Below are 25,842 nucleotides of genomic sequence, written 5' to 3'. Positions count from 1 at the left end.
GTGACGAGCGATGATATTTTTGGATCTCAGAAAGTATTTTGGTACCTCGTCCATTTTTGTGGTGATATCCGCCATTTTTCTTTCTCCTATTTGGAGGTAGCCGATTGGACGTGCAACAACACGTGACACGCTTCTCTCTTAAACACGTTTTACTTCATCATTTTGTCCTTTTTTGATTTCTCATCAAGCGGGCGGCCTCTGCCATCCGCCTACCAAGCGGCTCGCTGAATCAAAGCGCTCAAGTAAGCATTGCAACGGAACGGTATGCTCGGCATCGCTTCCCAACATGGCGGTCTCCATAGAAACGATGCCGTCGTGGCACTCGAGTGAATGTTGTTCGGGCCGTCGTTTTCAGTTTTACGCATTCCTCTTTTAACCACAACTCCCCCCAAACGAACTTGGCAGTGGCTACAGAGGATGGGGGAAGCGGGAAAGTGTTTTAATGTATTGGCAGGGAGCGTTGAGGGGGCGTGGAGGAGTTGTGATGGTAGTCACGTGGCTGCAGGGCATATAGCTGTTCGCGTCCGCGAGAGGCTCGCAGTAGTGTACATCCGGACACGCAATAAACAGAGTTACGGCAACCCTCACGACTCCACGTGCCTCACTGCTCTCCGGACTTCACAGAAAGAAACATAAATAAATGGGGAGTGAGAAGGAGGAGCTCCCTACCAAGCTTATCTCTGCACCCTAAATACCACTGTGCATGTTGGTCACTGATCTCAATTTATACACACTGACTGGATAAAGACACATAAAACTAGAGGGGGAGCACTCGGGAGAGTGCAAAACCTCCGCCACCAATACTGCTGGGTCACTCAAGTGAACCTTATATCTTATTCATTAAATATGTCAACAGTGCTGAGAGTTATAGTTCTTTTCTCCAACATTTTTTTTTTTGGGGGGGGGGGTGGAAATCACTTAAAACATGTAGAAATGCAAAAAAAAAATAAAAAAAAATCTAAATTTTGTTGAAAAAAAGTTGAAAATTTTTTTTTTGGGGGGGGGGGGTTGGGAATCACTTAAAACATGTAGAAATGTAAAAACAAAAATTTCTCTTTTTTGGGGAGGGTAACAATTTTTTGGGGGAGGGGGTTGGAAATCACTTAAAACATGTAGAAATGCAAAAAAACTTTTTTCTTTTTCCTTTGGGGGGTAACAATTTTTTGGGGGGGTTGGAAATCGCTTAAAATATGTAGAAATGCAAAAAAATTTTCTCTAAGAATTTTTTTGGGGGCGGTAACAATTTTTTTTGGGGGGGGGTTGGAAATCACTTAAAACATGTAGAAATGCAAAAAAAAAATTTGGGGCGGTAACAATTTTTTGGGGGGGGGTTGGAAATCACTTAAAACATGTAGAAATGCAAAAGAAAAATTCTCTTAATTTTTTTTTTGGGAGGGGGGTAAAAAAAATTTGGGGGGGGGTTGGAAATCACTTAAAACGTGTAGAAATGCAAAAAAAAATATTTTTTTTGGGGGGGGGAGACCAAGTCCAAAATTTTATGGCATGATCCTTGGACCATACCTAACCCCCCCACCAAGTTTCGTCGAAATCCGGCGAGGAGTTTTTCCGTAATACTGTTCACAAACAAACAAACAGAAAGGGGTGAAAACAGTCACCTCCATCCATCTTCGAAGATGGCGGAGGTTAACTACACATTTTATTGATGAAATATCTGGTACGAATTGTAAAAAATGTTTGGATGAAAATATGGCCTTTGAAATATGAATCAAGAACAGAATTTAACATTTATTTGAACTTTGTAGACCATGAAGTGACTTGAAAGCTTGCAAGTTTGTTCAATGTTCTTTCATCACTGTTTTTTTCAGGCATCATGGAAAGTCTGCACATCTGTTGTATTTACTCAGAAATACTTGTATGAAGAACTTCACTTTCAAAATCCTTTAAAATCAGGTCTTTGACATGTTCATCTGCACAGATGCTTACAATACTGCCTTCTGTTTTTTGAAGATGTTCCAAAAGCTCCAATGACTTCCACGATGGCCGTGCCACGATGAGTTTTGTGAATCGAATTTTTAGTTGATGTTGACTCATGTCTGCCGTATTCCTACCTGAAACGGTACTGAAGAACCACTCCTGGAATGGGTCTCTTCAAAACCACTGGTTTTACACGCCAAGAGAGAGAGAATGCAAGAATGAGAAACAAACAGAACCAAATGCGTTGCATCGATCCATCTTTCATTTGAGAAGTGTCCATTTATGGGTTTGTTTGTGTGTTTGTGAGTTTGACTGCTATCCATTTCTCAACTGCTGGATGGAATGAGTTGAAAACTGATGTGTTGTACTTGGGGGTTAGCACAAGCAGGTTTTCGGTGCAAAAAATGAATTAATAGCCCTCGGGGTTTAAGGGTGGGGGTGGGATGTGCTGAGGGTGATGCGGATCCAAATTCTCGATGTAAATGTGGATTGTATCGTGCTATGAGGGGCAGGAAGGGCAGGTTTGTTTTGGGGGCAGAGGGAGATCAAGGCTTGTGGAAGAGCTAGGATATCGATCCTATCAGGACACAACAGAACAAAAAGGAGCGAGAGCGAGAGATTATAGAGATAGAGGATGCACGGATGCGGCGAACAAGATGGATACAGATGCAAACCCTAAGGAGGGAAGAACTGGAAATCTGGAAGGAGGTGGGCTTGGAGATGTGGTTCTGGATTAGGTATGCCCCCTGCAGAAACCTTGCAGGACAGAGCATGGAAAGAGCAGACTGTGCAAGACCAGAAAGGAGGCGGCAGAAGTCATGGAGACCACCGACCTGTCTGATGGGAAAGTGACAGGCCCATTGCCTCAGCTTCATGAAAGGTGATTGTGATTCCATTCATCTTGAATGCCTTGGTTTCCACAGTATAAAGCTGAGGAATGTGTGAGGCATGGGTGTCAGTGTAGACAGGAGAGTAGTTATCCATCAAGCTAAGGATGGAGACCTTGCAGGTGGGCATACGTTCAGGTATGCCAAGACAGGACTTTGTACGACAGAGGATGTCCAGTCGGAGGCTGGTTTTGGAAGTCAACTTTGAAATCTGCTTTGTCCAATGAAGATTATGGATGACAGTGAGACCCAGGAGTTTGAGTACGTGAACCTCCTCAAGAGGATTTTTAAGAAAGTAGAGAGGAGGGTTTGCCAGATGGTCCTTTCAGAAAGAGAGAGAGAGAGAGAGAGAGAGAGAGACAGACAGACAGACAGACAGACAGACAGACAGACATAGAGAGGAGACAGACAGACATAGAGAGGAGACAGACAGACATAGAGAGGAGACAGACAGACAGACAGAGAGAGAGAGAGAGAGAGAGAGAGAGAGAGAGAGAGAGAGAGAGAGAGAGACAGAGACAGACAGAGAGAGACAGAGAGAGACAGAGAGAGACAGAGAGAGACAGAGAGAGACAGAGACAGACAGAGACAGACAGAGACAGACAGAGACAGACAGAGAGAGACAGAGAGAGACAGAGAGAGAGAGAGTGAGAGACAGAGAGAGACAGAGAGAGACAGAGAGAGACAGAGAGAGACAGAGACAGAGAGAGACAGAGAGAGACAGAGAGAGACAGAGAGAGACAGACAGAGACAGACAGAGACAGACAGAGACAGACAGAGACAGACAGAGACAGACAGAGACAGACAGAGACAGACAGAGACAGACAGACAGAGACAGACAGAGACAGACAGAGACAGACAGAGACAGAGAGAGACAGAGAGAGACAGAGAGAGACAGAGAGAGACAGGCAGAGACAGGCAGAGACAGACAGAGACAGACAGAGACAGACAGAGAGAGACAGACACTGAAAGACACTGAGACTTGTTAGGATTGAAAGACACATTCCAAGAGTTTGACCAACTTATGATTTTGTAAATGTTTGAAGAGAGAAAAAAAGACTGCTGCCTGCCTGTCTGAAGGATAAGCGATGTCACTTCATTCGGTGGAGTTGCCAGCAAATAGATAAAAGGGATCTTCCAGAGAGTCACCATGATCGTTGATGAAGGTTCGGAATAGGACTGGGCTCTGAACACTGCCTTGGGGCACCCGAGCCTCGACAGGGAGAGGAGATAAAAGGATTCCGTTGAGAGCCACACATTGGCTTCGAGAGTAGAGGCAGTCAGAAAGCCATGGTTGGAGTTGGCCTTGGATTCCATAGGCAGAGAGTTTGGAGAGCAAGGTGGGATGCCATACTGCGTCGAAAGCTGAATGTATGGCTATAGAGATGGCCTTGATCTCATGTCTGATATTGAGGGTCTCCATCCATTGTTGGGAGAGCAGAAGCAGCATGCACAAGGGAGAAGAGAGGACGAGGCATTCCTGCACTGAGATGTAGCAGAGAAAAAGGCAGGAAAGTGTGTTCTGTGCATGGCAAGCACTCCTCGTGGGGATGGGCATTGCTTTTGGATCCGTTTGTTTGTTTGTCTTTGTGTTACTTGGCAATTTTTTTTTTGGGGGGGGACAAGTATGTTTGTCGCTTACATTTGTTTGTTTATCTATTCACTCACCTTTAATCGCCTACAGGACACGATTTTAAACCGATCTTCACCAAACTTCACCAAACATCCGACAGAATCCTATTAATCGTTGATATCTAAAGGTCATCATAGGCGAAAGGTCAACAACTTTTTTGAATTTCTAAAATTCTCGATTTGAATCCGATTGACTTCAGATTTGAAGAGGATTTGCATCTGATGCCACTAAATTCAACCACCAACTATGTTTGAGGTCAACGTAGGCCATTGGGCCAAATTTCTAAAATCCTCAATTTTCATCCGAATGACTTGAAATTTGAAGAGAATTTGCATACGAGGTCACTGAATTCAACCAACGATTATTTTTGAGGTCAACATCGGCCAAAAGGTCATGGACCAAATTTCAAAAATTGACAATTTTCATGCGATTGACTAGAAATTTGAAGAGCATTTACATATCAGGTCACTGAATTTAACCACTACTTCGTTCTGTTTTGCCAAGTGTCGCTCTATGGGTGATTTTTCATTTGTTTGTTTGTTTATTTGAACTTTAGTGTTTATCTCCGCAACCGCTTGAGATGAAATTTTCACCATAGGAACGACTACTCATGCAGAGTGTTCTATTGATGATTATGTCATCATAGGTCACGTGGTGTGGCAGGCATGTTGGAAAAATGGAAAAAATCATTTAGACCTGTGTATCTCTGAACCGCACCCAGGAAATAAATTGAGCCTTAGCACATAGCAAGTACTCCTCATGGGGAACAAGTGCGATTTTTTTTCTTTAATGATTCCTATTGTTCCTTCATTATGACGTCATAATTGCATATGTAGAATGCTTCATCTGATCAGTATGAAAATTTTTGAGGGTCATCTCGGGATAAAGTGGTCCACAGAAAAAGTTTTTTTGATGATGTCATTGGTCACGTGATTTGGCACTCATATTGTTTTAACAAAATAAAAAAAAAACCTTGAAAAAAAATATCTGAAGTGGCTGAACAGATCGAGGCGAAACTTTACATGTATGACTGCCTATCCATGAGGAACAAAAGGTTCACAAATATGACATCATCGGTCGCATGATTTGGCAGCCATATTGGATTTACTCGAAAACCTACAAAAAAACACATCTCCAGAATGGCGAGACAGATTGAGGGGAAACTTCATACAAATGTTCCCCAAGCCATGGGTGTATAAATTTGTTTAGTAATAATTGATGTCACATGGTTTGGCAGCCATATTGGATTGAAGAAAACAATTTAATGATGTTTTCTCTGGAACCGCTTAATCAATTGATGTAAAACGTCACAATTATGATCTAGTATTGATGGGGAAATTTGTCTTTTAAATTTCAACTTGATCAGACACATGGTCTGGCAGCCAGAATTATTTGATTTTTTTTGATCTGGGTTCGTTTTGATTTTTTTTTGTTTTTTTTTAATATTTGTTTTTGTTTGTAATAAGGCTCACTTGGCTGTGCCTGGATGGGTTTGAGGGTATAGGAATAGCAGCTGAAATGTGAATCCTATCCAGGTTCCTCCTGATGACTTCATCTTTGCTTTTTGCTTGTTCAGGTTTCTTCTGATGACTCCAATGCAGGACTGTATATTTGGTCTTCCATTTGTTTTGAATTCAATTTATTTTAATCCCATTCTAAATTCAATTGAATAATAATTTTTTAAAATGTCATTGGTCAGGGTCAGGTGTCCAATCAAAGCAGGGTTGCATCAAAATGGGACATCTTGGTACCCAGTCATCACTGCCAGCAGTTATAAAGTGGCAGTTCTAATTATGTCTCTTATTAATTTCATAACACACCAGTACAGAAACCCCCCACAAAATACACCACACAAAACTGCACAAACACCACACAAAACAAATCCTGGCAAGTGTTTGCAATCTCTGGTTGCTCTTTTTCTTGTTTATCTTGTACCATCTTCACCACGACAGGATGGCAGGTTTTGCTCAACTGTTCCGTGGCCGTTTGCTCCTTCTCACTAACACGCTTGCATCTGGGACCATGATGGCAATCGGGGATGCGTTGGAGCAGGGAAGGGAAGCTTATGTTCATTGTGGGACGTTGGAAGAACATCAATACAACTGGAGTAGAACAAGTGAGCCATGATTTAAATTTGATGTTTAGATTGTTGAATAATATGTTGAGCGTAAAAACAATCTGGTTTTGTTTATTTATTTTACCAACTACACTGCAAGTGAAGACGTGTTATAAAAAAAATATTTCTGCATTATTTTCACCTGTTGAAATTTGATGAAATGTACCAACAAGTTCAGAAGCAACAAAGATACTATGGAGAAAATCTCAACACATTCAGTTGGAGGTCTGGCTACTAAAGCAGTATACATGTTCAGTTGGCTGTGGTAGTTTCCTAATTGCCTCATGTTGAGTAAAAAAAAACATGAGTGTTGAGTGTTGTTGAGTGTTGAGTGTTGAGTCATGTTGACTTGTAAAAAAAAAAAAGCTTGTGGGTTAAACTCCAAGTAAAGGCAGTAAAAGTAGAAATTGCAATAAAAGTCTGAACTGCATGTTTCAATATTGTCCTCTGTGAAACTGCAGTTCAAGAAACAGCCACCAATCGTTTTAAATCCAGCCACGGCGGCTGTTTTCCTTACAAGTGGGCATGTTCCATTAGCAAGAAGATTCCTTACCATTTCCTACAAACCTCCCTTGATTTATTTTTCTCTGTTTGCCAAGTGTCTTACAGAGTGGTTGATATAGAAGTGCGGCCGCCGTAGTCGGAAAGAACCTGGCCACCGCAGTCAGAAGGAGCCTGGCCGCCACAGTCGGAAAGAACTTGGCTGCCGCAGTCGGAAAGAACCTCGCCGCCGACATCGGAAAAACCATCACATATTAGCATATTTTAAAATAAATTTAGATTTTTTTTTTTTGTGGGTTTTTCATATTCTCCACGATTTCACAACATAAGGCGGTATATGTTTTAAATATATATTTGGTCACCACAAGGATTATTTATGCCTGGTGTTGGCTTAATGGCTCGGGTGGAGGGCATGGGATCCTGGGATCCTGAGTTCAAATCCCACTTGGCTGTTAAATTAATACCAGGTGGGGTTTACTTTTCCTGTCATCCTTCCGAGGTCGGCAAAGTGAGTGTCAGTTTGCTGGTATACTGTGTTGGAGTGGCAACCTGTCCAGGATTGTGCCCAATAGCCAAGGAGACTGCTTTGGCAGCAAAAATGCTCTGCACAGAGTATGGGCCTAATGGATGGATGGAAGGCAGTGTTTCGGATTTTGATTTTAAGCTTCCAAGGATGATTCCATTCCTGGATCACTTTCTTTCTGTGTGCAATCATTGCATTGCTCTAAGCATAAGCTATTTTCATGTAATTTCATAATAGTGGCTGGGCTGGAGTGGTCGAAGGCAGGATTTGGCCCCAGTTCTGTTCTTCATATACAGAAATGCATTTCTGATTACACAGAATCCCTTTTCACCAATTTTTGCATGATTCCACATTCTGGAATGTAGATAGATGCAAGCGTGTTAGTGAGAAGGAGCAAACGGCCACGAAACAGTGTCAAGAGTTATACATTATTGATTGGCAACATTTGCATCCCTCTCAGACAACATGATTAGATGTTGATCCAATATCTAGAACATTCCATTTAATTTGAGCAAGTTTCACTCTGTAAAAAAAAAGTTGGTTTCTTCAAGCTTCTGGTTCTTACCCTGAGCTCCAACCTTTCCTGGTTAGACAATATTTGCAAGCAAAGTGTTCTCATGCTGGTAGACCTAAGGCCCGTCACTGTAGCATTCTTGCGAACCTGGAAGCCATGAGCACACAACATTCAGGTCCTATAGCTCAGTTATTTCTATAAGTGAATGTGGATAGATAGCTCCCTTTCCCTAGTCTAATGGGTGAATAAATGTTCATGCGCTGTGAAGTTATTTTAATAGTCAGGTTTTCCTTTTTTTACAAACACCAACGAAAACCCTCTGCTCCCGGCATTCTCCGCGCGCTCGCTTGGGCACTCCAAGACATGGAATGCGACAAGCCCCACCCACCGATTCGCTTGGCGGCGCGCCGAGTAGGGGAAAGGTCAGGCCCCACCCATCGGCTCGCTTGGGCACTCCAAGAAATGGAATGCGACAAGCCCCACCCACCGATTCGCTTGGCGACGCGCCGAGTAGGGGAAAGGTCAAGCCCCACCCACCGATTCGCTTGGCGGCGCGCCGAGTCGGGGAAAGGTCAGGCCCCACCCATCGGCTCACTTGGGCACTCCAAGTCATGGAATGCGACAGCCCCCACCGACGGCGAACGAGCCACGCTGGAAGCGAGCCATGCCCGAGAGGTATAAAAAGGGACCGGAGAGCATAGAAAGTAGTTGATGGTTGTTTGGCTGAATCTACTCAGGCAGGTTGCACAGAATCTGCGCCTCATCTTCACCAGCGCGGGTTCTGGAGCGCAAGAGGATCCGCCGGAGCTCAGGAGGCTGATCGCGGCTCGCCGGTGTCTCGATTCAGTTCGCCTCTTGCTGGTGCCCGGTTCAAATCAGCTCGAAGACCACACGAGGTGGACAGGTCTGAGGCAGGTTCTGGTCTGCAGCTCGCCCTTTCCCTCCGAGCTGGAGGCCTCAATAAAGACCGCTCTGGGTCTGATTCTTGTGTGTGTGTTTGTGGCGCCAGTCCATTAAGTAGGAAATTTATAAGTGCCTTGCTGCACATACGTGCTTCTTATATTCGGATAACTCTGCTTCTTACGTGCCCCCCCTGCCCCATTATAAACAAACCATATGTTAAATGTATCAGTTCGTTTTGTGTCTCTTCTATTGGTTTAACATGGTGCGTGTTGGAGAATTAGCCAGGCTGTTGCCGCTATAAAAGGGACATTTGGACTGACGGAAGCTCGGTGACTATCCGCTAGGGCCGCACACGGTTAGAGTATGCTCGCGGTTCATTCCGTACGGGCGCCGTCGAGGGTGAATTTCCCCAGTAGTTGGACGACGTGGGTATTTAGGTAAATTGAAATTGGCAATCGACCCTACCCCATGTGGTCGACCTATTGGCGAACTTCGGTCCGATAGAGGATCCGTCGGCTCTGGAGTTATTCAGGGCGATGACCTATAAATTCCGGGTGATCGGTGGAGTCGACCCTGCAGCTCCATCTAGCGGTCGAGCTCACATCCGATACCCGGCCCCGCAGCAGTATTACATCAACACCAGTAGTTCAACATCACAAAAATGTCATGACATTTATAAAGTACATGATGCATTGCAGTGTTGGTAAAATATACATATGCAGTTTGGGAGGGTTCAAGTTTGGATGCGTGGTCCCAATACTTTTGTTAATATAGTGTTTGTTCAAGCACCATGGTCATTTGGCACCAATTAATTTCATTTTTGAACTAGTCTTTTCAAATTTATCGTGCTGAGTATTGTACTGACTGAACTTGAATGTACTGCTTGTCTTCTGAGATCTGATGGGATTGAGCATATTCAAGCTGATAAGTCCTCGGCAGCAAGCACCAAGACGACTAATTTATGCTCTCTCTCTTCTTTCCTTGCAAATAACTTTTCTCTGAAGTTCATTCATTGCTCATACCTGATAAAAGTACATATTTATGGGTGATAAACCGTTTTGCATGTGTCTTTACAGGGAATATGCTGACGGTGGGCTGTTTCCAAGGCTCTTTTGCCCATGCCTGGTACAGCTGGCTGGATCGTCAACTCCCTGGAAAATCTGTGCGAACGGTGGCACGGAAAGTTTCCCTGGATTGCATTGTTGCCTCCCCATTCTTCATCACCACATACATTTTAGGTAAAGATAATCATTTCATCCTGTTCTTGATTCTCGTCTATTTGTGTCATGTATGTATGTATGTTTGCATGTAATGTATTTCTAAGCATCATCTTCACCTTCAGAAACTCAGCTATTTTGAGTCTCTTCCTTTGTATATCACGAGCAAAGAAGCTGTCCTTACGGACTGGTTAATTCCCCCGTAATATACAGACGGATTAATTCCCCCGTAATATACAGACGGATTAATTCCCCCGTAATATACAGACGGATTAATTCCCCAGTAATATACAGATGGATTAATTCTCCCGTAATATACAGACGGATTAATTCCCCCGTAATATACAGACGGATTAATTCCCCCGTAATATACAGACGGATTAATTCCCCCGTAATATACAGACGGATTAATTCCCCCGTAATATACAGACGGATTAATTCCCCCGTAATATACAGACGGATTAATTCTCCCGTAATATACAGACGGATTAATTCCCCCGTAATATACAGACGGATTAATTCCCCCATAATATACAGACGGATTAATTCTCCTGTAACATACAGATGGATTAATTCCCCTGTAATATACAGACGGATTAATTCCCCCATAATATACAGACGGATTAATTCCCCCGTAATATACAGACAGATTAATTCTCCGTAATATACAGACGGATTAATTCCCCCGTAATATACAGACGGATTAATTCCCCCGTAATATACAGACTGATTAATTCCCCAGTAATATACGGACGGATTAATTCTCCCGTAATATACAGACGGATTAATTCCCCCGTAATATACAGACGGATTAATTCCCCGTAAGAAACAGACGGATTAATTCCCCCGTAATATACAGACGGATTAATTCCCACGTAATTATGGACTAATTCCCCGGTAATTATAGACGGCTTAATTCCCCTGGAATTAGTGTTGTTTATAGGATGACTTGTTTTTAGGATGATGACTTGTTTTAGGATGACACTCTCTCATCATGTGTGGCACAATGCCATAAATATTTACATCGAGAGAATTTGGGTTATCCCCACTCTGGATCTCCGAAAGCATGATTTTTTTCCTTACTGCCTAAGACCTACCTTCCTGTTGGCTTGTGGTTGGCCTGTTTCACATTCAATTCTGAACCTACCATTCATGATGCTGAGAGTTAATTCATTCATGGTCAACTTGTGTGTGTAATTCATGTAAAAGTACACTGCTGTCTATGAACACTCAAAGCTAAATGCCTTTTATTGTTTTGTCAAAAGGAAACGGGTGACAAAAAGTAGATTGATAGATTTTGATTAAACTTATCGTAATTTTAGGACAATAGGCCATCCCGTGTGTTGCTTGGAGTGTTCATATTTTAATACATGAGTTTGTTTCAATTAATTAATTTAAAGAAAATCCTATCTACTATGCAATTTACCCTGCTTATCGTTCTGTGTGCACAGAGTAATAAATCAAATTCTCTATGTTTATCTTTTTTTGTTTTGTGTTTTGAAATCTGTGTCTGCTGCACATTTTCTGCCAGGTTTTTCTTCTTTCTAAACAGAATATACAGTACAGTGCCTTCAGAAAGTATTCACACTCCTTAACTTTTGTCACATTTTGTTGTGTTACAGCCTGAATTTAAAACGGATTACATTAATAAAAAAAATGTTGCTGATCTTCACAAAATACCCCATAATGACTGTAATTTTTTTTATAGAATTTTTCACAAATTCATTAAAAATGAAAAGCTGAAATGACTTGAGTCAATAAGTATTCAACCCTTTTGCTATCGCACTCCAAATTGAGCTCAGGTGCATCCAATTTCCTTTGATCATCCTTGAGATGTCTCCACAAGTTGATTGGAGTCCATCTCTGACCAATTCAATTGATTGGACGTGATTTAGAAAGAAACACACCTTTCCATGTAAGGTCCCACAGTTGACAGTGCACGTCAGAACAGAAACTCTACCATGAAGTTCAAGGAACTGTCCATGGAAGTCCGAGATAGAATTGTGAGGAGGCATACATCTGTGGAAGGGTATAAGACTATTTCTAGAATGTTGAAAGTTCCCAAGAGCACAGTGAGCTCCATCATTAGGAAATGGAAAGGATATGGAATGACCCAGACTCTTCCGAGAGCTGGACGTCCGACCAACCTGAGCAACCAATCAAAAAGGACCTTGGTCAGGGAAGTTACCAAGAACCCAATGTGCACTCTGAAAGAACTACAGAGTTCCTTGTCTGAGATGGGAGAACCTGCCAGATGGACAACAGTCTCTGCAGCACTTCATAAGTCTAGGCTTTATGAGAGAGTGGCCAGATGGAAGCCACTCCTGAGAAAAAGGCACATGACAACATGCCTGGAGTTTGCAAAAAAGCACATGCAAGACTCTGAGAGCATGAGGCAAATAATTCTGTGGTCTGATGAGATGAAAATTGAACTCTTTGGCCTGAATGCAAAGCGCTACATCTGGCGGAAACCGAGCACAGCTAATCACCTATCTAACACCATCCCTACCTTGAAGTATGGTGGTGGCAGCATCATGCTATGGGTATTCCTTTTCAGCGGCAGGGACTGAGAGATTTATAAGGATAAAGCGAACAATGAATGGAGCCAAATACAGGCAAATCCTTGAGGAAAACCTGCTTCAGAGTGCAAAAGACATTAAACTGCGGCGAAGACTTACGTTCCAAGTGGACAATGACACCAAGCATCCAGTTAAAGCGACACTGGAATGGATTCAGATCAAGAACATGAAAGTCCTTGAGTAGCCAAGCCAAAGCCCAGACTTCAATCCCATTGAAAATCTGTGGAAAGACTAGAAAGACTTGGAGACTTCCCGTTCTGGTTCTTGAGCTACAGTGGTGACCCTCAGGGACTCAGCCGACTTTCTCAAAGATAAGTTTTCCTGACTTTTTTCTGTCACATTTTTAGTTATTTTGTTATCTCCGTGTTTACTGTGTTTGTGGTTCAGTTTTATTTTAAAACTTGTTCCAATCTGTGAGTATTCGTTGGACTTTTCATATCAAGTTCCTTGAGGCCTAATCATTTCCTCGTTTATGTGCATGATTGTATTTATTGTATTTGCGACTTATTACCTTCTTTTTTTTAACCACAATCCCGACACTCTTTCAATTCCTCCCAACTATACCCTCTGTTTCACGTCTTAAATTATAAAAATAACAATAATAATAATTGACCTCTTTCAAATTCCCTGCTTTTCTTCCTGAAAGTCCCTGTAATGTCCATCTTGTTTACCCTGTGTTCCCCACCCCATCCCTCTCCCTTCCACAGATCTCCCAATGTCTCTGTTCCCTCCTGTTTTGTGCTTCCCTCTCCCACCCCTCTCATCTCTTGCTCCTTTGTTATATGTTCTGTGTATTAGCTCTTATATGAGCCTTGACAATATAAACAAAAATACATAAACAAATAAATAAATAAAAAGATTGCTGTTCAATGATGCTCCCCATCCAAGTTGACAGAGCTTGAGCAAATCTGCAAGAGAGAATGGGAGAAAATCCCCAAATCCAGATGTGCAAAGTTGATACAGACATACCCAAGAAGACTTGAAGCTGTAATTGCAGCCAAAGTTGCTTCTACAAAGTACAGTATTGACTCGGGGTGGGGGGTCGGGGGGGGGGGCTGAATACTAAATGTAATGGAGATAGTTCTGGATTCCATTTCCAATTAACTTGTAAAAATTTCTAAAAACATGTTTTCACTTTGTCATTGTGGGGTATTTTGTATCGATCAATGACAAAAAAATTAAGTTTAATCCATTTTAAATTCGGACTGCAATGCAACAAAATGTGACAAAAGTCAAGGGGTGTGAATACTTTCTTAAGGCACTGCATGCAAATTGATTATATATTTTTATATATATATATATATATATATATATATATATATATATATATATATATGTATTATGTAAGTATAAAATGTGTGGAGCGTAACGAGTACTCCCCCGATATCCTATGGACAATGGACATTAGTCCTGTGCATGCGCACACTAAAACGACAGAGATTTTATGGTCAGCATTGGTTAAATATCAAATGGAACCGCCTCTCTGAATTTTGGCCTTCTTTGCCCATGTCAGGATGGCATACCATATAAATATCTAACCAATGCTGACCACAGTCGTTTTTAAAATTAAAATCGTTCCTTCTGGCTGTAACAGTCAGCATCAACCCCGGATTGTCTCACAGTAAAACTGCATTATCCGCAAAGAACCACAGTCTGTTTGCCATGCAGACGATTGCTCCCGCTAATGCAAATGAAGAAGAACCAGAAGGCACATGTGATTGGGCGGAGATAAAATCAAAATCAAAATGGTTAGATATTTATACGGTATGTCATCGTGATGAGGGCAAATAAGCCCAAAGTCTAGATAGGTGGTTCCGTTTGATATTTATCAATGATCACCATAAAATCTGTTTCTTTTGACAAGAGTGGCTCAGCTGAAGCCTCCGGGTGATGCTTTGGTGTGTGCATGAGCAGGACTTATGCCCATAAGAGATCAGGGGAGTGCTCGTCATACTCCACACATTTTCATTTTATCTCCATCCGATGACACGTGCATTCTGGTTCTTGGTTTGCATTGGTGGGAGCAATCGTTTCAGTGGCAGACAGGCATTTGTTCTTTACGGATTAATTTTGCAGTTTTATCATGTGACATAATCCAGGACTGATGTTCAACGTTATAGCCAGGAGGTACGATTTGAATATATATATATATATATAATATATATATATATATATATATAATATATATATATATATATATATATATATATATTATATATATATATATATATATATATATATATATACATATACACATATATACATATATACATATACTAGCGATACCCGTGCACATGCACGGAATAGCAGTACAACATAGCTGGTAGCAGACGACAGACCGAACACGGGGAATGACAAAAATACGCATTGTGCAAAATGCAAGTGGTACTATGGAACGCCAAGACTTCCAAAATATTGTCGGCATGTCCGCTAAGTGCCACAGCAATTTCATAGGGATCGTGTGATGGCGAGCTGAGTTTTTAATGTGCAAGCTGGGTATTATAATATATATATATATATATATATATATATATATATATATATACATATATACATATATACACATATTGTTGCGAATTCGCGTTCGCCGGCGTGCGGACGGCCACGTAACTCGAATCGCGGCACGTCGCCCACTGGACAGACAATTCAGTCGTAACCCTCTCGGACTAACGCCGGGAACTAGTCACGGGTGGGCCTTTCGACCTCACCACGATCGTGCCAATCGGCCCCCCGCGTGGGATAGGGTTGCTCGCCAAATTCGACCTACCTAAGTACCCACACGGAGGGTAGACCGGGCGATCGCACCTCGCCGCAGGTCGACTTCGGACACGGGCCACTTTAAGCGACCCGTTCCGTACTATCGGGATAACCGAGCGGTGTTATCGTCGGCCTCGACGGTTCGATTAATTCTCGGGCGTATTTAGCCCACTACCAACCCTTTACGTGAAGTAAGATGGAGATTCAATGAAAGAAAAAGACGAAGCGAAACGGGAAAAACAGTTCAACATAAAGCACATTTATTTCGCGATGGCACACGGATAGCACACATATACAATTATACACCAAAAGCAAATGTAAAAGAAGAAACACCACAATAATGCACAAAAAGCAAATGTAAAAGTGACACGACAATTCTGCACAAAAAGCAAATGTAAAAGAGAAACACAATGCAGATCTACAACCGACTACCGAACACACGGCAACACTTATACAGTTTTACTTCACAGACTGCGCCGACAACACATATACTCAAAGCAAAAGAAAAAGGGACCACCCTCAACGATGAGGGGGGCAGACGGGCCTGGGGCCGAGACCGCGTCGAGCCTACCCGTCTGGTGATGAGCCGCAAAATGGCGGTGGCGCCCCGACTCCGCGGGCCTCGCTGGCACTGCCTGGTATGGGGTGGGAACGGGGCCCCCTTCTCGCACTATCTCAGCGCGGGGGGAAACAGGAGGGGGGCTTGTTGATGCTCGGGGGGATGAGGATATCTCGCTGGCTCGGGTCCCGCGACGAGCGTCTCCACCGCGACCTCGGCCGCGTTATCGGCCTCCCCTCTCCGCAGCTCCCCGACTCTGACACGAGCGCCCTCTCGACTGCCTTCGCCGCCGCCACCTCTCCAACTCTCCCACTCTCCACAGCTCCGTCCAACTGCTTTCTCCGACTCTTCTCTTCTCAACTCTCCTTGACTGACTCTTTCCAACTCAACTTGACTTTTTGGCGTGCGAACGCGGCCCTTTATAGCCCCCGTGGCTTCGCTCCTTCACCTTCGACCCTTTACCTCTGGCTGGCTCCCCATTGGACAGAAGAAAAGTGGGCGTGAATGCTTTTTGATCCGCGAATCTGCATATAGCGATTATACTCTGACGCACCTGGAGGCGGGGCCAAATCGCCCCATGCTCACTGATAGGACGGAACAGAAGTGGGCGTGAATCGTTTTTGATCCGATTTCTTCGGAAAGGCTGGTGTTTTTGCACCCGCCGCTCGGCGCGCGCCCTGCACGAGTCCAGGATCGGTGTCCACAAGCGGCGCGGGAATGGCGGTGATGCGATGGTTGCGAGAGCGAGATGTGACGGCAAGGGTCGTGGCTGTGGTTGTGAAGTGGCGTTGCGGTTGGTGGTTGTGTGATGGCTGTTGAGACGTGGTTGGTGGTGGTAGTAATGGTAGTAATGGCGGCTGGTCCAAAATAAAGATAGTAAAAGAAAAACGGCTATCTAGAAGGGTCGCAGCCCGAATGAATGACATTTATTCCCTCGAAACAACGGGTTTGGGCCTAACTACACATATACTTACAGAGATATCTCACCTAAGGGACCTGAATGGTGGTTTGCGAATTTCGTCAACCACAACAATATATATATATACATATATATACATATATACATATACATATATATATATATACATATATATACATATATATATATACATACATATATATATATATATATATATATATATATATATATATATATATATATATATATATGTATGTATATATTGTTGTGGTTACCAGATTCGCAAACCACCATTCAGGTCCCTTAGGTGAGGTATCTCGGTAAGTACATGTGTAGTTAGGTCCAAACCCGTTGTCTAGTGGGAATACATGTCATTTATGCGAGCTGCGACTCTTCAGGATAGCCGTTTTTCTTTACTATCTTTATTTTGGACCAACCGCCATGATTACCACCACAACCACAACATCAACCACCAACCACAACGCCGCTTCACCACAACCGCCACGACCTTCACGTCACACCTCGCAACCGTAGCATCGCCACCATTCTTGCCCCGCTGTGGGTACCGGTGTTGGACTCGTGCAGGGCGCACGTTGAACAGCGTGTACAAAATCACGGATTTTGTGCTTCAAAAACGGATCAAAAACGACACACGCCCACTTTTTGCCGTCCAATCGGTGAGCGAGGGGCGATTTGGCCCCGCCTCCAGAACGATCGATATATGCAAATTTGTGGATCAAAAAGCCTTCACGCCCACTTTTTCTCGGGCCAATGGGGAGCGAGGTGAAAGGTCAAAGGGAGGGGGTCAAAGGCGAAGCTACGGGGGGATAAAAGGACGGTGTTCGTCAGTCAGCAGAACGAGAACGAGAAGGAGTCGGAGGGTGGAGAGAAGAGTGTGGAAGTCTGGAGCCCGAAGCCTGCAGTAGCTGGAGAAGCTGAAGAGAGTCGCGAAGGGGAGAGTCGATCGGAGAGTCCAATGAGGAGAGCCCAAAGAGGAGTCCAGGGTGGAGAGTCCAGAGGCGGAGAGGCGGCAACGGCGAAGGCAGACGAGGGGGTGCTCGCGTCGGTGCCGGGAGCTGCACGCCCGAGGGAGGCCGGCAGCGCGACCTGGCCGAGGTGGAGACGCACACCAGGGATAATAAAGATCCTCTATACCCCGAGCATCAGCAACCCCCTCCTGTTTCCCCCGCGCTGAGATAGTGCGACCAAGGGGGCCCCGTTCCCACCCCCTACCAGACACCGTCCACGAGGCCCGCGGGTTGCGGGGCCATCGCCGCTCCGCGTCTCATCACCAGACGGGTAGGCGCGACCCGGTCTCGGCCTCAGGCCCGCCTCATTCTTGGGGGATTTCTTTTCCTTGGTTTTGGGTATGTGTTGTCGGCGCCGTCTGTGAAGTAGAATTGTATAAGTGTTGCCGTGTGCTCGGTAGTCGGTATTAGCTCTGCATTGTTTTCGCTTTTATATTTGCTTTTTGTGTAAATGGAATTGTGTTTTCTTTTTTTTGTGTGCTTTTGGTGGAATTGTATTTGTGTGCTTCCCGTGTGCCGCGAATAAATGTGCTTTATTGTTGAACTGTTCTCCCGCTTCGCTTCGTCTTTTTCTCCCATTGAATCCCCATCTTGCTTCACGTAAAGGGTTGGTAGTGGGCTGAATACGCCCGATAATTAATCGAACCGTCGAGGTCGACGATAACACCGCTCGGTTATTCTGATAGTACGGAACGGGTCGCTTAAGTGGCCCGTGTCCGAAGTCGACCTGCGGCGAGGTGCGATCGCCCGGTCTACCCTCCGCGTGGGTACTTAGGTAGGTCGAATTTGGCGAGCAACCCTATCCCACGCGGGGGCTGATTGGCTCGATCGCGGTGAGACCAAAAGGTCCACCCGTGACTGGTTCCCGGCGTTAGTCCGAGAGGGTCACGACTGGATTGTCCGTCCGGTGGGCGACGTGCCGCGATTCGAGTTACGTGGCCGTCAGCACGCCGGCGGGCGCGAAATCCGCAACACTGGTGTCAGGTCGTGCGATACAAATTCATCGCCCTCCTCGCGGCACTGGTACCAGAGAACAGGAAAACGGACTCTCCTGTCTCCGGCTAAATTCACGGGAATCGGTCCAGGGGTGAGAGAAGCGACCCCCGATTCCCTCCAAATTACGAGCGAGCAAATTAACCCTTCACGAGAAGCAAGATGGCGTCTCAAGGCGAGCGTGAGCCGGGGGTATTAGAAATGTATATGTGTAGTAATGTAGAATCCATGGTCCAGGATGGAATCCCCGAGCAGGAAATGTTGATTGTGCAGGAACACGGACTCGCCCAACTGAACCCAGAACCTGAGGTGGGTGCGGCAGCGGCCGCGGTGTATGACACCTCCCCCCCCCCTCTCCACCAAAACCCTTCCCCGACCCCTGCCGAAACGGCTCACCCAAGCGCACCCGACATGACCCAGCTATACACCATGCTGGCAAAAATGTATGCGGAAACGACAGCGAAGATGATTGCGAACATGAACAAGCAAATGAATGAAGTGAAAACGACGATGGATACAAATACAAACGAAATGAAAGGCATGAACGAAAAGATGGATACAAATACAAATGAAATGAAAAACGAAATGAACAAGCAAATAAACGGAATGGAAGCAAACATGAAGGAAGAAATGAAAGAGCTACGGGGTGAGACGCAGAACATGGGCCGATGCCTGCAGGCGGGCATGAAGGCCGTGACCAGGGAGCTGGGAATGGCGACTCCACGTGTGGGAGCAGGCGAGCTGGAAGGGGGTGCAACGGCTGACAGGCCCGCGGTGGAGGCGGGTGAAAAAATAATTCGGGGGGCGTGTTGGGCAAGGGTCGTGACAGAGGAATCGACGGTGACCAAGAGGGAAAAATTAAATGGGGAGACCAAAACGTGTGAGACGAGACACGAAATGACGACAACGGAAATAATAGTTGAGACAAGGGAGGTAAAGGGTGAAGAGTTGGCAGAGACACGGGAGATAGAAAAAATAGAGGAAAGACTACACGATGAAGACGGGGTAAGTGACGCACACACACACACGGAGGTAGTGGAGGATAGTGAGGTTGAGCTCGCGGAGCGTGTGGGGACCCGGTGCGAGCAGCTGGATGACCTCCTCCAGGAACAAGGGGAGGGAGTATGCCCCCTTGAGGCGAGTCACGACCAGGTGAGTTCGGTCGTGTTTTGCGAGATTGAGGGGACGAGTGCTGTGGACGGGTGCACGGAGAGCTTGGGGGGTGTAGAGGCCCCGGAGACCCTTGTGGGGACACAAATCCCCAGTGTGGTTGTCCCTGTGTGTGTGGTGCAAGGTGTGAGTGCGTCCCCGTGTGTGGAAGCGACCCCGTGTGTGAGTGGTATGGTGCCGGAGTACGTGCTTCCCAGCACGCCGTGTGTGGATGAGGCACGGAGTGTGAGTGAGGAACCGCGGGTTAGTGCCCCCGCGTGTGTGGGTGAGGCACCGTGTGTGAGTGAGGCCGTATGTGTGGATGGAACGGCCAGTGTGAGTGAAGCACCGCGGATGAGTGCCCCCGCGTGTGTGAGTGAGGCACGGTGTATGAGTGAGGCACCGCGGGTGAGTGCCCTCGCGTGTGTGGGTGAGGCACAGCGGTTGAGTGCCCCCGCGTGTGTGAGTGAGGCACGGAGTGTGGATGAGGCACCGCGGGTGAGTGCCCCCGCGTGTGTGAGTGGTATGGGTTATGCAAGGGAGACCGTGTGTGTGAGGGAGCGGTATGTGAGGGAGATGTCGGTTGGCATGCGGGAGCACGCAGCCGCGTCTCCCGGTGTGAATGTGATGGAGTGGACTGTGTGCGTCGTAACACGCAGGTATGCGTGTGTGGAATGGAGACGGCGACAGAGGAGAGAAAGCCGAGTAGCGGCTGTAGCTATTTCGGGGACCGTGCCGGGTTCACCCAGCAGTGAGCACGCGGTTCGTGCTGTGCAACGCACGAGACCGCCACGTGCTCGCTTGCGAGAGTGAAGTCCCGGTCCGGAAACGCACGCGGTGGATTTGCCGATCCCGCGGACGGACAAAGTTTAGGCAGGTAAATGGATTTGGACCGGACGGGTTCTCCACGCGATCGTGTGTGTTGGGCTCCAACGGGCAAAGCACATGTGTTCGCGTGGGGAACCCCTCGAGACGTGTGGCTTGTGTTTTTTTTTTATGCGCACGGTGACGCCATGGCTGCACGTGTGGTTGGAATCCGGCAGGAGGGGTATCTCTGCCGGATGGTACCGTCCAAGGAGGGACGAGGAACACGTGCAGCTGCATGACGTCACGGGCAGGTGTAAAGTGCGCGAGCTCTGAGTTGCCGCGCAGGTGCTGCGCATGGAAAAAAAAAAGCAAGCCTCACTTTCGGGTGTACAGGATTCCTGGGCAAGGGGTGAAAGACCCCCTTACCCTGGGCACAGGATGGAAACTAGTTAGGGGGAAGGGTTAGCTTAGTTAGACCGACTTCATGAGGCAGGGGTAAGTCCTCATGGAGTCCGTGGAATGGATTAGTTAGAGGGATTGTAGCCAGATTTAGGTTGGGAAATAAAATGATTGATTTGGAGACCGTGACAGACTTGTGAGTGTGTAGAGGGGACGTAGTTTAGCTACGTAGTGTTAAAAGGAACGTGCTGTAGTTTAAGGGACGACGTGGGAGCACGAGTTAGTTAGGGGATGCAGATAGAAGGATGGCAGAGTTCAGTGGTGTGTGTGTTGAAGAGTTGGTGAGTGAAGTGGAAGCATGTGCTTGGTGAGTGAGTGAGGCCAGCGGGTCTGTGTGTGTGGAGTGAATGGGGAATGCATGGTGCGATGAGTGATTGGGGGGAGGAGTGACTCCCACCCAAGGGACCCCGGGGTCAGTATAAAGTGAGTTAGCTGGGTTAGTCAAATTGAAAAATGGAGGTCGTTTTGTTGTTGGTGGGAAAGTAGGCTCGAGACCCATTTGGAGGGGTGCAGGAGCCCTGTTGACGGGCTTGGGAGCGTGGCTGCGAAAGGTGAGTATCGCTGAGTGGGTACCCCGGGCACCAGGCTAGTCGGCCGCGGTAGGCCATGGGCCCATGGGGGGCCGGGATAGAGTTGTGGGCACGGGTGCGCCTGCTTGGTGCGGGGGCCCGGAGCGCCATTGGCCGCGTGGGCAGTGTTGTGGGCACGGGTGACCCTCGGAAAGGGGCCCGGGAGGCCGGCCTGCCACGTGTGCGTTTCAGGGGAGGTGCCATGGGGGGCACTCCCCGGTGTTAGGGAGCTGGTAGGCTCGGAGGCAGTGTAGTGCCCGGGGGTGCCATAGCGGGAGATTCGGCAGAGGGTCGTGCCTGCCAAAGGGAGCCACGTGTCCCAGCCAGGAGACCGTGTGAGGGCACGGAGAGAAAATTGGGGGGCGAGGCCCGAAATTGTAAGGACACCAACACAGGCGACGGGAATCTGGGTTGTTAGAACCAATAGTTTAAGCGAGAGGCGCTTGTTGAAAGCCCCGGGGTAGTTTAGCAGTTAAATGGATAGGGTAGATTAGGAGATGTACCCCTCCGCACCATCCATCCCCTCGCTGTCGTTGTGGGCCGCTGGACCCACTTTGGGTTAGATCGCCGAACTCTGGAGAGGCCATTCTGAGGCTTCGTTGGGCCTCGACACAGGACGTTAGCTCTCTCTTGTTCCCCTCCGGGAAGGGAACGTAGGGGTTGGGAGTAGGCTAGGTGACAGGATAGGTTAACCGAACAAGGACGATAAAGGGGGTTAGGGGACGATTTATAGTGGGGGAGTAAAAATAAAAACAACAAAAAAAAAAAAAATTAAGTTGGGGCTAAATTGGGGTTTGACAAATTAAGGGAGTGGGTATGTACAGTGACAGGCAAAGGCGATAGGTTGGATGGGAGACAGGTAGGTAGGTCCGAGCCCGCCTTCCAAGTGGCCAGCACCACCGCACTCCCTCCACCAACTTCCACTGACGGCAAAAGCTGGCCAGCTTCATCTGCTGGCTGTGTTACTTCAAGGCCTGTGCCGGCCCACTTGATCGGCAGCTGTTGTGTTGCTGCAAGGCCTGTGCCGGCCACTTCGTCTGCAGCTGTGGTACTTCAAGGCCTGTGCCGGCCAGTTCATCTGCCCGCTATGTTTGCCTGCAGCGGCCTTCTTCTGCGGGCTGTGTTTGCCTGCTCACCTTTGCCATGCCATGCCCACTGCCCACGTTCACCAGCCCCGTTCAATTTTTGCTTTGCCCCCCCCCCCCCTGTTCGTTTCCATGTGCGCCAGGATCTGAAGGCAACAGTTTGCAAGCTGCAAGAACTGCCCTGTTGGCAGCTACAACACGGGCCTGCAGTGGCAGCCCGTGCACCGTGTTTGTGTCCATGCATCCATTCGTTGTGCTCATTGCGTGTGCCACTTGAGCTGGCACGGAGACTGCGTTTGTGCAGCCCATGCACCGTTGTGGTTCACTGCATTCAGTTCAAACCGTTCATGCATCCATTCGTTGTGCTCATTGCGTGTGCCACTTGAGCTGGCACGGAGACTGCGTTGTGCAGCCCAAGCACCGTTGTGGTTCACTGCGTTCAGTTCAAAAGGGAAGGCCTTGGACTGCGTGTGAGCAGCCAGCCACGTTCCCTGTCACCTGCATTGTTTGAGCCAGAGACTGCATGTGGGCAGCCTGGCTCCCTGCTAACTGCTTTTCTTTTGCAGAGTTCAGTGATCCTGGGCCATGGTTTAGTGTAAAATTTGTAAGTTAAGGTTAAGATGTACTGTAAATATGAGTGCGCCCCGGCATGTTTGTCTTAGCGCCGGCAATTTTATTTAAGTCGTCCGTGTGAGTGAGTTTGTTTAGGTAGTTACGCAGCCCTCAGGTTATTTATTTTGGGGACACGAATACCATGAATGTCGCACTCAGGGATCCGTAGGTAAAATGTACTAGGGGAAAACTACACATGATGGCACACGAAAATTTGACGACTCGGGACGAGTCTGTAAAAAGGGAAGGGGGTAGTGTTGTGGTTACCAGATTCGCAAACCACCATTCAGGTCCCTTAGGTGAGGTATCTCGGTAAGTACATGTGTAGTTAGGTCCAAACCCGTTGTCTAGTGGGAATACATGTCATTTATGCGAGCTGCGACTCTTCAGGATAGCCGTTTTTCTTTTACTATCTTTATTTTGGACCAACCTCCATGATTACCACCACAACCACAACATCAACCACCAACCACAACGCCGCTTCACCACAACCGCCACGACCTTCACGTCACACCTCGCAACCGTAGCATCGCCACCGTTCTTGCCCCGCTGTGGGTACCGGTGTTGGACTCGTGCAGGGCGCACGTTGAACAGCGTGTACAAAATCACGGATTTTGTGCTTCAAAAACGGATCAAAAACGACACACGCCCACGTTTTGCCGTCCAATCGGTGAGCGAGGGGCGATTTGGCCCCGCCTCCAGAACGATCGATATATGCAAATTTGTGGATCAAAAAGCCTTCACGCCCACTTTTTCTCGGGCCAATGGGGAGCGAGGTGAAAGGTCAAAGGGAGGGGGTCAAAGGCGAAGCTACGGGGGGATAAAAGGACGGTGTTCGTCAGTCAGCAGAACGAGAATGAGAAGGAGTCGGAGGGTGGAGAGAAGAGTGTGGAAGTCTGGAGCCCGAAGCCTGCAGTAGCTGGAGAAGCTGAAGAGAGTCGCGAAGGGGAGAGTCGATCGGAGAGTCCAACGAGGAGAGCCCAAAGAGGAGTCCAGGGTGGAGAGTCCAGAGGCGGAGAGGCGGCAACGGCGAAGGCAGACGAGGGGGTGCTCGCGTCGGTGCCGGGAGCTGCACGCCCGAGGGAGGCCGGCAGCGCGACCTGGCCGAGGTGGAGACGCACACCAGGGATAATAAAGATCCTCTATACCCCGAGCATCAGCAACCCCCTCCTGTTTCCCCCCGCGCTGAGATAGTGCGACCAAGGGGGCCCCGTTCCCACCCCCTACCAGACACCGTCCACGAGGCCCGCGGGTTGCGGGGCCATCGCCGCTCCGCGTCTCATCACCAGACGGGTAGGCGCGACCCGGTCTCGGCCTCAGGCCCGCCTCATTCTTGGGGGATTTCTTTTCCTTGGTTTTGGGTATGTGTTGTCGGCGCCGTCTGTGAAGTAGAATTGTATAAGTGTTGCCGTGTGCTCGGTAGTCGGTATTAGCTCTGCATTGTTTTCGCTTTTATATTTGCTTTTTGTGTAAATGGAATTGTGTTTTCTTTTTTTTGTGTGCTTTTGGTGGAATTGTATTTGTGTGCTTCCCGTGTGCCACGAATAAATGTGCTTTATTGTTGAACTGTTCTCCCGCTTCGCTTCGTCTTTTTCTCCCATTGAATCCCCATCTTGCTTCACGTAAAGGGTTGGTGGTGGGCTGAATACGCCCGATAATTAATCGAACCGTCGAGGTCGACGATAACACCGCTCGGTTATTCTGATAGTACGGAACGGGTCGCTTAAGTGGCCCGTGTCCGAAGTCGACCTGCGGCGAGGTGCGATCGCCCGGTCTACCCTCCGCGTGGGTACTTAGGTAGGTCGAATTTGGCGAGCAACCCTATCCCACGCGGGGGCTGATTGGCTCGATCGCGATGAGACCAAAAGGTCCACCCGTGACTGGTTCCCGGCGTTAGTCCGAGAGGGTCACGACTGGATTGTCCGTCCGGTGGGTGACGTGCCGCGATTCGAGTTACGTGGCCGTCAGCACGCCGGCGGGCGCGAAATCCGCAACAATATATATATATATATATATATATATATATGTATGTATATATATTTATGTATATATTTATATATGTATGTATATATATTTATGTATATATGTATATATATA

General features: G+C 47.0%; 1 protein-coding gene across 2 annotated transcripts in view; it reads left to right on the top strand.

Moving 5' to 3' along the window:
* LOC147024506 (mpv17-like protein 2) overlaps positions 1-25,842 on the top strand; it is a 47,045-nt gene that overhangs the window by 294 nt on the left and 20,909 nt on the right. Inside the window, exons 1-3 of one of the 2 annotated variants that reach the window (XM_085884508.1) lie at positions 38-242; positions 6,408-6,571; positions 10,089-10,250. In XM_085884508.1, the coding sequence (XP_085740634.1) occupies positions 6,409-6,571; positions 10,089-10,250 (325 nt within the window). In that variant the 5' untranslated portion in view covers positions 38-242; position 6,408. Of the gene's footprint in view, positions 1-37; positions 243-6,407; positions 6,572-10,088; positions 10,251-25,842 lie in introns of those variants that run through there. The other variant, XM_085884507.1, reaches the window with a different exon arrangement.

This window comes from Eptatretus burgeri, chromosome 6 (assembly GCF_056783735.1).
Source record: "Eptatretus burgeri isolate ZD-2024b chromosome 6, Ebu_testis_v1, whole genome shotgun sequence".
NCBI lineage: Eukaryota > Metazoa > Chordata > Myxini > Myxiniformes > Myxinidae > Eptatretus > Eptatretus burgeri.
Note: the sequence above shows the minus strand (reverse complement) of the source record. Positions and strands in the feature narration are given on the sequence as shown.